This window comes from Cynocephalus volans, chromosome 1 (genome assembly GCF_027409185.1).
Source record: "Cynocephalus volans isolate mCynVol1 chromosome 1, mCynVol1.pri, whole genome shotgun sequence".
NCBI classification, from domain to species: domain Eukaryota; kingdom Metazoa; phylum Chordata; class Mammalia; order Dermoptera; family Cynocephalidae; genus Cynocephalus; species Cynocephalus volans.
In genome coordinates this window covers 228,027,917-228,040,709 of record NC_084460.1, presented here as the reverse complement: position 1 = coordinate 228,040,709, position 12,793 = coordinate 228,027,917, and the positions used below count along the sequence as shown (strand labels likewise).

Genomic DNA, 12,793 nt, shown 5'->3' with positions numbered 1-12,793 from the left:
GCTTTTAAAAAAATTGTTTTAAAAACCCTCAATTTGGTTTGAAGAATGGCGTAAGAAAGAAGTCATAGGAAAGCAGTCCCTAAGCAGCGGGTAGCTGCTAGGTTGACTTGCCATATTTACATAAATATGGGCAACAAGCCCAGATAGATTTAAACAGTTTATTACTATGGCACAGCAGGCAGCATGAGATTCACATTCTAATTGATTCCCATTTCTCCCTAAGTCTCATGGGGGTGATTTGTGTTTATGTCATAGCTGAGGAACCTTGAGCTTATGAAACCCCCAGTCTTGTAAGGTAACTGCTAGCCCAAGAGGAAGACATTATCTTTATATTCATTAGGAAACAAATGTGCCCTCTGACTGGGAGGGAGACACTCTCTCTAGCTTCCAAGGACATTCACAAGTGTTCTTGAAAAGATTGAGAAAAAGGTATGTAAGACATCTATAAACACCATGGAGAATTACCTCCCAACTGAAAGCTGATTTGGCTTTTTACAGGAACAAGAGGCATTTCAAATGTTATTTTCTTCTACCTACCCCACCCCCAGTACTCCAGCCTAAAGTAGAACTGTCAACTAGTTCTAAAAGTGTAAATAGCCAATAACACTAAATTTCCTAAAATTAATTACACTAGAACTCCTAAAATTAAAAATTAGGATAATTTTTAAAAATTAATAATAAAAACGAATGGAACTGTGCATGCAGTTTTGGACAAACAGGTGAGCTTTGTGACTATGTTTCATATAAGAATCAGCAAATATATCCAATTTTATTAAATTTAAAAATCTTATAACATTGAATTTTTACATTAACCCAACATCTATAAAAATGATTTGTAGGAAACATTTTGCTGTATAAATTAACCAAAAAAAAAAATGAACCTTTTCTGGATTTTGTGGCGTATATTAGTGTCTGGCAACCTGAAATTCTTGAACCTGCAGAATCTAAGGTTGTTTAAAATAAGCTCTCTATTAGCTGCTGATATATTTTAGCCATACAGTATTCTATACTACAAAGATTCATTAAGGAATTTGTAAAGAAAACAGTTTTATGTGGTAAAACAGTATGTCAAAAGATTTTTTGTTGTAGTAGATAGTCTATTTGCTGAAGACCTGCGTGAGGATTACTAGTAGTTCTTCAGCCCTAACAGAAAAATTTCTTTTCAGAATCTCTAGGGCTACGTAGTAAAGTGCTCAGAAAAATTGAAGAGCTCAGGACCGAGGTGAAATCCCTTTCTTCTGGAATTCCTGATGAATTTATATGTCCAATAACTAGGGAACTTATGAAGGATCCAGTCATTGCATCAGGTATGTGTGATGCTATACTAAGTTGCAGGGCATGTTTGTGTTAAATGAATACATAAGGTAGATAGTTCACAGAAGTTTGCTTAAATGTGAAGAATTTTCAAAATTCCTGTTTTATTTCTCATAAGTAGTTTCTGGGTTTTTTCTTTTTAAGAACTCATTAGACCTGGGTGAACAATTGAATGTTGTATATTTCATAATAAATAAAATTGGACAGAGTAGGTTTGGAGTGGACACAAAAGGATTAAGTTTTATAAGTTAAACTTGTAAAATGTGTATTTAGTTACCAGAATGCAAAGATAAAATACTGTTTTTTGAGATAGACTGTTATGGTCTCTTATGTTTATTTTCTTATGTTTATTTTGTCTATTATGAATTTAAACAATCTTACAGAAGTAGAATTTAAAGATGATAAATGTGTTAGTCTGATTCAGTTGCTTATAACAAAATACCCAGAACTGGGTAGTTTGTAAGATAATGAAATTTATAGCTTACAGTTTTGGAGGCTGGAAAGTTCAAAGTCCAGGGAACACATTTGATGAAGGCCTTCATGGTAGTGACAGTGATCCAGGGGTCTCACATGGCAGAAAGTGGCAGAGCAGAGAGAGCGTTAGCTCCTCACTGCTCTCCTTTTAAAGCCCTCAGTACCACGTCCATGACCACCATTTTTAATCCATTTACTAGGCATGGTCCTCAGAATCTAATCGCCTCTTCAAAGCCCTACCTTTCAGTTACCATAATAGGATTTTCCACCGTCTTAACACTGTCACAGTGGGATTCAAGTTTTGGGGGGACACTCAATCCAAGGCAATAAAGTTGTGGCATTCTACATTAATCTCCAATCATTGTCAGTGAACATAGACGTATGTACTCTAATAATGAGTGACTTCACGTTATATTGTGTTTCTTTTTTTAAAATTTTTGGCCTAAAACTTTATTATATACATTTCTGAATATTAGTCTATGTAATTTTCATTTGTAATATGTTTATTCCATTGTGGCTGTATGCTACATTTTGTTTGACTCTTCTAGTTGGTGTGTGTATGTGTCTGCAAATCTTTATATTGTAAATAGCATTATACCAATATCTTACATGCTTCTTTCTGTTGTTACCGTTACTTAGGTAATGTTATTTCCAGGGGATGTGTCCCCAAGCAGAAATAACCAATCAGAGGGCCTAGCCCTTGGCGTACTGGGGAGAGCGCGGCGGCGCTCCCGCCGCGGGTTCGGATCCTATATAGGAATGGCCGGTGCACTCACTGGCTGAGTGCCGGTCACGAAAAAGACAAAAAAAAAAAAAAAAAAAAGAAATAACCAATCAGAGACTATTTTATAAATATGAAAAAGAACAGTTTTAATAAATTTTGTTAGATTTATTAGGTAGTTTTCTAGGGGGGGGCATGGGAAGCTAGAGTACTACCAGCACTATACTTGTATACTTGTTTTCCCACAGTTTTGTAATCATTGAATTTTATAGCTCCATTTACTTTTGCTAGTTTAATAATTGTTTGAAACTATTCCTTACATTGCTAGGGAGGCAATGAATTTTTCTACATGGCAGTTTACCATTTAAATATGCTTGAGTATTCATCTATATGGTTAATTAACTTATCTGAAGGACTTAGATACTCACCTTATATATTTTGTCCATATGGTTAGTGGGACAAATCATATAGAATCTTATTTTAATAAACTTGATTGTCTCTATTTGCTCTGAACTTTGGAGGCAATATATTTCATTAATTACAGTTTGTTCCGTTTAAAAAAAATGACTAGCTTTCTTACATTTGGAATTTTATATTTGCTCTGAGATAATGATTAAAGTGAGAACCTGTTTGTATGTTTTGCAAATATCCTTTTTAAACTGTAACATAATATATGCGTATTATGCTAAAAAAATTTCAAACATAAAGGTTTATAAAGTGAAAAATCACCTTATCTGGTCCTAAGTCCCAAAGGCAAGAATTAGTACCAGTTTAGCATAAAATTCTGGATATTTTTCACTGGGTATGCTTAAATATCCCATTTTTAATACTAATAGAATCAAGCTATTTTTGTAAAATGGTGTACACTGTTGTGCATCATGTTTGCTTTTTTTGTTTGGTAAAATGTCCTTGGACATTTACCTTTTTTAAATATATAGTCATCTGTAAATGCTGTTTTAATTTTTCTTGATTTAGTTCCCAGGGAAAGAAGCAGGCATCACTTTATCTACCTTGTTCCTTTTTAAAGGATGCCTGATATTTAAGTATATCTTTGTCCTATAACTTATTTCATTTCCTGTTGATTTTTTTCTGTTATAAACTGTGCAGCAGTAAACATCAATGTATATAATTTTCCTTGCAATCTTAATGTGAATATTTTTCTAGGATAAATTACCTACAGGTGAAATTACTGAAGGGTATTGACAAATTGCCCTCTCAACAGAGCACAGAGATCCCTATTTCTCCCCATCCTTGCCTATACTGGATATTAGCAATCTTTTAATCTTTCTTAATCTGGTAAGAGAAAAGGAATCTCAGTTTGCATTTCTTTCTGTAATACTGAGGTTGATTACCTTTTTATGTTTTAACCATTTATAATTTTCTTATGTGATTCTTATTCATAAACATGTAGTTCAAATTCATTTCCTTTATTTTCAGTTTTTATTCTTTAGTAAGAAATATACTTACAGGAGGCAGTGTGGCACCAAAGAGCCAAACTACCTGGATCTGTTTCACTACTTATTAGCTGTGTTTCCTTGTGGGAGGCCATACAACCTCTCTGTGCCTCATTTTCCTCATATACAAAATGGGGATACTAGTACTTACCTCATGGGATTTTTGTAAGGATCTAATCAGTTAATGTAAGGTACTTAAAACACAAACTAATTTTCTATGAGTATAGCAATGGCTATATATTTTTGGCTCTGGTATGTTATATCAAGACTCTTGTTTGCATTTGTAAGAAACTCAATGCAAGTTAGCTGAAGCAGGAATGACGATTTATTAAAAGTGAGTCTCAGGAAATACTGGTGTCAGAGACTTGAGTGTAGTCAGGGTTCTGTCTATCTATTCAGAGGCTTCTGAGTATTCTTCACTTTATGTGATGTTCAATGTTGTTTTCTCACATGATATTAAAACATGACCACCAAAAGGTACCAAATTTTACAGTTCCACTCACCAGAGAGACCAATCTGACATTTTTTTTTCTGGCCCCAACTCCAAAAATCCCAGAGAAAGGAATCATCAGTCTAATTTGAGCCAAGACCCTACTGTAGTAGTAATGCACTGTAGGAACAAGGCAGAGTAGTATGATTTGCCCAGCTGTGGAGAGTAGGGTCTTCCATAAACATGGCAACCTCATGACAGGGAGAGTGGTGGAAGGGGGTGTGGTACTGACCAAACAATAAATATCCACTACAGAGATTTTCCGTGTTTTCCATGCCTTTACTTTCTTAGTAATATATGCTTTCAATTCACATTTCTTTTTTTTTTTTACCCAAAGATTGTTAGGAAAACTGCTTTAAAATTTGCAAGTGGTTTGGTTAGTTTTGAGGCTGTTTTTGGGGGAAAAGGTGTTTATCAGAGAATATAAAAGAGTGTTTCTTTGGGAATTTGAGATTTTCTTTGTATATTGGTTCATTGTTAATTTTCATAAAATTTCAGTGGATATTTATAAAAGAAGTTATCTTCTCTTTGAAGAATTTTTTTTACATTATTGACATCAATATACAATGTATCAGTATATTAACAGTATATCAACATATAGATATCAACCTTGTTAATTATCTACTTCACATCCTCTATAACATGGCTATCCAGTAGAATGTTTTGTGATGATAGAAATGTTTTCACTCTGTGCTGTCTAATATAGTATCCACTAGCCACATGTGTTTATTGAGTACTTGAAATGTGACTGAGGAGCTGAACTTTTGATTTAATTCAGATGACCACATGTGTATACTGTATTGGACAGTACAGCTCTATAATCTAACTTTTTTGGAAATTTTGAGGTATAATTTATACACAATACCTTTCCATTTTAAGTGTACAATTTGATGAGATTTTATAAATGTATACACCTTTGCATCTACCATCACAATCAAGATATATAAATATTATCGTCGCAGAAAGTTTTTCCCCTTTGTAACCAATTCCTTAGGTAACCATTGATCTGCTTTTCATCACTACAGGTTATATTTGTCTTTTCTAGAATTCGATATAAATGGAATCAACCAGTATCAACTCTTTTGTGTCTGGCTTCTTTTGCTTAATGTTTTTCAGATTGATTTATCTTGTAATTCGTTCCTTTTTATTGCTAATTAATGTTCCATTGCATAGATATACCAGAATATGTTTGTTTATTATCAAGGTCAAATAACAATATAGAGATGAATCTCTAAACAAAACATCTTATTTGGGAAAACAGAATTGCAATTCAAGGCATACACATAGCCTGGGGTGGTCTCCAGTATGTCAAAGAACAAAGAAAGAGTTTGGGAGTCTTATTAGAGAGAGATGCTATGTATCATTTGAAGGAAAGCTCATTGACACTAGTGAAGCTTTTGGGAGTTGGCAAGCTGTGATTGGTGAGTGATGGCAATAGGTAAAACTAGTCTTAGAGTCATGGCAGGTCATTTCAGTAGCTACCAGGTAAAACTGGTCTAAGGGTTGCAGCCCTGTTTCAGCAGCTGGACTTGCAGAAAATTCTTGGAGCAGGTATTATGTGCCCCAATTGCTTGACCCCTCAACTCTGATTTAGTGTGGGAATGACAAGAATGACCCAGTTTGTACAACTTTCACATCATTAACCCATTAATGGACTTTTAGGTCTTTTCCACCTTGTGGCTATTTTGATTGGAACTGCTATGAAATTCATGTACAAATCTTTGTCTTGTAATGTCCCATTTGTCTTGGTTAAATACTTAGGAGTGGAATTACTGGATTATATGATAAGTTAATATTTAACAGGATTGCCAAAATGTTTCTCAAACTGGCTTTACTATTTTAAGTTCCCAAATAAGAATTCTAATTTCTTCACATCCTTGCCATCATTTGGTATTGTTAGCCTTTTTAATTTTTGCAATTCTAGTTAGTGTGTAGTGGTATCTCATCATGCTTTTAATTCAAATTACTACTTATTCATGTATCTTTTTTGTAATGTGTACTTTCAAGTCTTTTCCCCATTTTGTATTGTTATTGGATTGTGGGAATTCTTTAATTTTTTTATTTTAACTTCTCAATATACATTGCAGTTGATTCTCTGACCCTTTACCTGTTCCTCTTTTCCTCCTCCCTCTCCCCTCCCCACCCACGTCACATCTGTTCACTTGTCTTAAGACAAGTGAACGGATTGTGATAATTCTTTAGGTATGTCTTCTGTAAGATAATGTATTCCATATATTTTCTCCCAGTCTGTTTGCCTCATCATTTGTTTAATGGTGTCTTTCAAAGAGCAAAAGTTCTTAATTTTGATGAAGTCCGAATTATTTTTTGTGTTTGATTCATGCTTTTTGAATCCTAAGAAATCTGCCTATGCCAAGATTTCAAAGATTTTTATCCTGTTTTCTTCTAGACATCTTATGGTTTTCAATTTTATGTTTAGATTTATGATTTATTTCAAATTAATTTTTGTATATGGTATGAGACAAAAGTAAACTTTTGTTTTTTCCTAAATGGACATCCAGTTGTTCCAGCACCATTTATTGAGAAATCCTTTTCCCATTGAATTCCTTTGTTACCTTTGTTAAATTCAACTGACGTTATATTACAAGTCTATTTCTAGACTTTCTGTGATGTTCAATTGATTTTTATGCTTATCCTTGTGCCAATTACCACAGTGCCTTGATTACTGTAACTTTATAGTTAAGCCTTGAAATCAGGTAGCGTAAATCATCTGACTTAGTTTATTTTCCAGAACAGTTGTGACTGTTTTTGATTCTTTGCATTTCCATACAGATTTCATTTTTAATTTGGTGGCTGGCTAGTACAGGGATCAAACCTTCCATATAGATTTTAGAATCACTTTCTCAGTTTCTTCAGAAAAAGCTTGCCAGTATTTTTATTGGGATTGTGTTTAATCTATACATCAATTGGGAATTGATAGCTTCAGTCCAAGAACGTGATATAGCACTCCATTTATTTAGGTCTTCTTTTCTTTCTCTTAGCAGTGTTTTTATTTTAGTGTACAGGTTTTGCACATATCTTGTTAAAATTATTCTTAGGTAGTTCATTTTTATAACACTAGTTTTAAAAATTTCAATTTGCTTGTATATAGAAATATAATTGATTTTGCATATTGACTTTTGTTCTGTGACCTTGCTACATTAATTTTTTAGTAATAGTGGCTTTTTAATAGGTCCTTAGACTCTTCAATTTTTTTCGTGACCGGCACTCAGCCAGTGAGTGCACTGGTCAGTCCTATATAGGATCCGAACCCGCGGCGGGAGCGTTGCCGCGCTCCCAGCGCAGCACTCTACCAAGTGCGCCACGGGCTCGGCCCGGTCCTTAGACTCTTCAAACATGATTATGTCATCTGCAAGTAGTTTCTATTTCTTTCTAATCTGTTTGCCCTATTTTTTTTTTTCTTGTTTCTTGTCACACTGGCCAGGATTTCCAGTACAATATTGAAAAGTGGTGAGAGCAGACATTCTTGTCTTGAATTCCTCTTAGTTAGAAAGCATCCAACTTTTCACCATTAAGTATGTTAGCTGCCCTCTATCTAGTTAAAGTTCCCTTCTATTTCCAGTTTGTGGAGAATTTTTTAAATGCTTATGTGTTGACATAATGTTTCTCCTTTAGCCTGTCATATTATAGATTACTGTATTAATTTTCTATTGAATCATAGTGTCTCTCTTTGGGGATTGACTTCTTTCATTAAATATCATGTTTGTGAGAGATTTGTCCATATTGTTACACAAAGCAGTAGTTTAAGTCTCATTTCTGTATAGTAGTCCACTGTGTAAATACAGTACAATTTATTAATTCTGTGGGTGGTTATTGTTGGCTATTATAAACAGTGCTGTCATGAACCTTTTTGTACATGTTTTTTGGTGAACATAGGTATGCATTTCTGTTGGGTCTATTCCGAGGAGTAGATATACATAAAGTTTTCCAGAGTGGTTAAATCACTTTATGCTTCCTGCAGCAGTATATGGGAATTCTAATTGCTCCATAGCCTTACTTACTATTTAGTATTGTCTGTGTCTTTAATTTTAACTTTTCTGGTACCACTCATTTATTTTTAAATTTTATTATTGAAGCAATTGTAGATTAAACGTGCAGTTGTAAGAAATGAGAGAGACATACCTTGTACTTTGCACAGATTCCCCCACTGGTAATATTTCTCAAAATAATACTATAATATCACAACCAGGCGATTAACATCAATACAGTCCCCGGAAACCACTAATCTGACCTTCATTAAAAAATGTTATGTGAATGGAATCATGCAGTAAATATCCTGGGATTGACTTTTTTTGTTGTTGTTTAGCATAATCCCTGGAGATTTACCTCCTATTATTCTTTTTTAGCCTGTGTTACGTTATATTATTGATGTTCCTGTGGAAAACATACTAGTTAATTAAAAAGAAACCTCAATTCTCTTCTTTAATAGCAGAATTGAACCAATATCTTTATATTGTGATTATTGATACTTTGGGACTAATTCCTTCAAGCATATGATTCTAAAATATTTCGTTTCCTTTTCCCTCTTTTGTGAATTGATCACATGTCCTTTTTGACTCTCCCTCCCCCGCACCATAGTATTTTGGTAGGCTTATAGCTATTGAACTAATTGCCGCAGAAAAATTTCCTAGATGTTTATATCTGTATTTCAGCATTCTTATACTGTATTTTTTTTTCATACTTTTAAATTATGAAAGCAGTGTGGGCATGGTGAAAAATAGTCAATAAAGAAATGTATTTTAAAAAGATAGAGGCTCTTCTGTACTATGGTGTAGCTACTGATATGGTTTAGGTGTATCTTTCAAGATATTTTTCTATACAATATAATGTTGTTCTGTAACAATTGGGATATGATACGTACATTTAGAAAATTACTCAACAATGTCTCTGAGTGCTTCTTGTCAATATATTCAGAACTACTTCATTCCCAACTGTGGGATAGTATTTCATGGTATGCATGTGCCCTAAATTAACTCTTACCCTGTTGCCATCTTTTTCCATTTGTTGCCAACTTGCTACTCACCTGTAACAAGGATGTTTCTATAGAAAACATCCTCAGTCATACAGTATATACAAGTGTACTTGCATAAATTTTACTGTTGGACAAATTCTTAATACCGATAGGAACTGCTTTATTTCAAAGTTTTAGTTTGTCTATTTAAATATAAGTTGTTTTAATTATGTTCACTTTCAATCTTTTAAAAAATTGGCTGGTCATTTTATGTTACAAAAGAAAATCTTTTTGATACTTAGTTTTTAGGTTTTGGTAATTACAATCAAAATGTTAATGGGGGGATGGGGTAAAGAGTAGAAATTAGATTTGCACCAGTCAGGCATTCCATATATTGTCTTTTTTTGTTCTTTTCAGGTCTATTCTGAACATTTAAATGAACTTCTTAGAAAAAACAATATTCACACTTACAATTCATGATATAAAAACCTACTAAAACCAAATCTAACCACTTTGCTTTTTCTCTAGAGCTTTCATAGTGTTTTTATGTATAGGGAACATACTCCCTGGTTTCTACAAGGGTATTTCAAAAAGTCTGTGGAAAGATTCATGTTATCGTTCCATGAACTTTTTGAAGTACATTTGTCACCTGTGGAAAACTCATTAAATTTCTGGCTAAATCGTGGCCAGTATAACTGAGTTCCCTATGGAAAGAAACCTGTACCTCTGCAGAGTGAAGGATCTGACATTTTATTCACTGCTACCACCCAAGAAACTGACACCCTGGCAAAGAAAAAAGGTCATTCAACTAAAGGTGACAAAATACTATGTAATGACTGTATGTTCTGACAATGTAGAATATAATATAACTATAAAAAATGGAGAGTAGGGAATATGAAAACTTGAATAAGCTGATTATTAAGTAAAAGCGTATTTGAAATTTTAGGTACTGGGGGAGATAAAAAGATTAAATGACATTAATGATATTCTTGGTCCCTTCTTTTAAAAAATATTATTAGCATGAAGGTAACCAGTAGATCAAAATTACAAAACTTCCTAGGCATCAAAAGAAATTTATGAAACCAGCTCCCATAGTGAGAGAATTTATCATTCTTTAAAATTTCAGTAAGTCATATATATAAAGGAAAAGATTCTGAGGTTAACAAAGCATAATCTAACTCTGTGCCATCCAACCTAAAACAAGATAGTTTCAACTAAAAGTAAAGAAGGAGGCACATACTTGTTGTCAGGGAAGATAGAATTGAGGCAAAGGAAGATACTGTATAATACTGAAGACTCTTACTTTCAGTGAAGCTAACCATTAGTAGTAGCTAGGTACCCATACAAAGCAACAACTTTCATGAAGCAGAAACTGTAGGGTGTAAGGAGAAAGACAGCACAGTAATAGTACACTTGATCATTCTCAGTCCAAATAGATCAAAGACAAAAAGTTAGTAATATATCAAATTCTGAACCTTCAAAACAGAAAGTACACCTTTCTGAACATACATGGGACATTCATAAATATTAATATTTAAGCACAAACCACCACCAGAAATAACACAAACAGCATTGTCACCTCTTTGGAATGTAACTAAGAAATCTTTTACTTGGAAGGTTAAAAACATGCTATCAGATTTATCTTGCCTGGTAGCAAATACATTAGCTGTTATTGAGCTCACAGTATTTGGCAGTAAAACAAACATGCACATCATTAATCAGTAATAGGCCAGTATGATGGTACTATATAAATAAAATTGAGTATATTTTCCTACTCAAACTGTTTTTACAGTTCAACTGTAAGACAACCCAATTAAGAAATAGGCAAAGGATTTGAATAGCCCTTTCTCTGAAGAACATACATAAATGGCCAATAAGCACTTGAAAAGATGCTCAGCATCATTAGACATTAGGGAAACGCATCAAAATCACAAGGAGAAACCATATCATACCTGCTAAAATGGGTAGAATTAGAAAGTTAGAAGGTAAATGTTGGCAAAGATGTGCAGAAATTGCAACCTTCATATGTTGCAAATGAGAATGTAAATGGATGTGACTGCTGTTGAAAACAGTTTGGCAGTGCCTCAAAAATTTAAGCAGTTATGATGTGACCCAGCAATTCCACTTCGAAGTCTGTATCCAAGGGAACTGAAAACAAATGTTCATACAGAAAGTTGTACAGCATTGTTGATAATAGCCCCAAAGTGGAAACATCCCAAATGCCCACCAGTGGAGGAATGGATTTAAAAAAGCCATAGAATATTATTTGGCCATAAAGAGGAACAAATATTTATACAAGAACATGGATGAACCTTGGCGAAACATGCTAAGTGAAAGGAGCCAGACCCCAAAGGCCACATATTGTATGATTCCTTTTATGTGAACTGTCCAAAACAGGCAAATCCATGGAGACGAAAAGATTAGTGGTTGCCAGGGGTAGAGAGGGGTGTGGGAGTAGTGACTGCTAATGGGTACAGTTTCTTTATGGAGTGAAGAAAATATTCTGCAATATACCAAGAGCTGATGAATTTTATACTTGAGGGTGAATTTTATGGATGTGAAGTATATCTCAAAAAAACAAAAAGCAGTCACAGTATCTGTAGAATGCATGGACCATCTCTAGGCCTGAGGGATACTATTGCAGGATCTGATAAGTGGCCAGCTGACAAAACAGGTATGCAGTATTCTGGCCTCAGCATCATGTATGGATTTGGAGCTGAGAGACAGCAGCTTAATAGGGCTAAACAGCATGTTGGATCATCTCCATAAATGCCAAAAACACATTTGACAAAAAAGAAAACCTAAACAGGACTGTGTACTTTTTTATGTAAGAATACATATATTTTACACCAGCCCAAAGGCCAGTGGAAGCATCCCTGTTATTGTCAGAAACACTCTCAACTATTTAAGATTGTTTTAGAGATAGTAGCCAATAAAATTAGGGACCACCCCATTTCCCCCCCCAAAAGCAATGAAAGGGATAAGAACTTGAAAGGGAAAAACCCCTTCTTTATGACAATATAAATCTGAAAAGCCCAAAAGAATCAATAGAAAAACTACAAACTATGAATTTATTAAAGTAGTAAGTTAAAAAAAGGTATAACAGAAGACTTAATTTATAACAAAAACTAGAACACAAAAGCCTAGACAGAGTATGCAAAATTTCTAAACCTGCCTGAAGAAAACTATAAAACATCCCTGTAGAGTATATTTGAACAAATGCAAAATATAGCACACTGATGATGGATAGGAAGACTCAGTGGCAGCAAGATGGCAGTTTTCCCAAGTTTATAAATTTAGTATGATCTTGCTAAACAGTTTTTCCCTAGAGATACAGAAGGTAAATGTTAGGTTCCATTTGAAATAAAACA

At 34.0% G+C, this 12,793-nt stretch overlaps 1 protein-coding gene across 4 annotated transcripts in view; it reads left to right on the top strand.

Annotated features, from left to right (window-relative positions):
* Positions 1-12,793, top strand: part of WDSUB1 (WD repeat, sterile alpha motif and U-box domain containing 1) — a 41,016-nt gene that overhangs the window by 25,589 nt on the left and 2,634 nt on the right. For all 4 annotated transcript variants that reach the window (XM_063101015.1, XM_063101020.1, XM_063101010.1 and 1 more), the window contains one exon: positions 1,167-1,307. In XM_063101015.1, the coding sequence (XP_062957085.1) occupies positions 1,167-1,307 (141 nt within the window). The remainder of the gene's footprint in view (positions 1-1,166; positions 1,308-12,793) is intronic.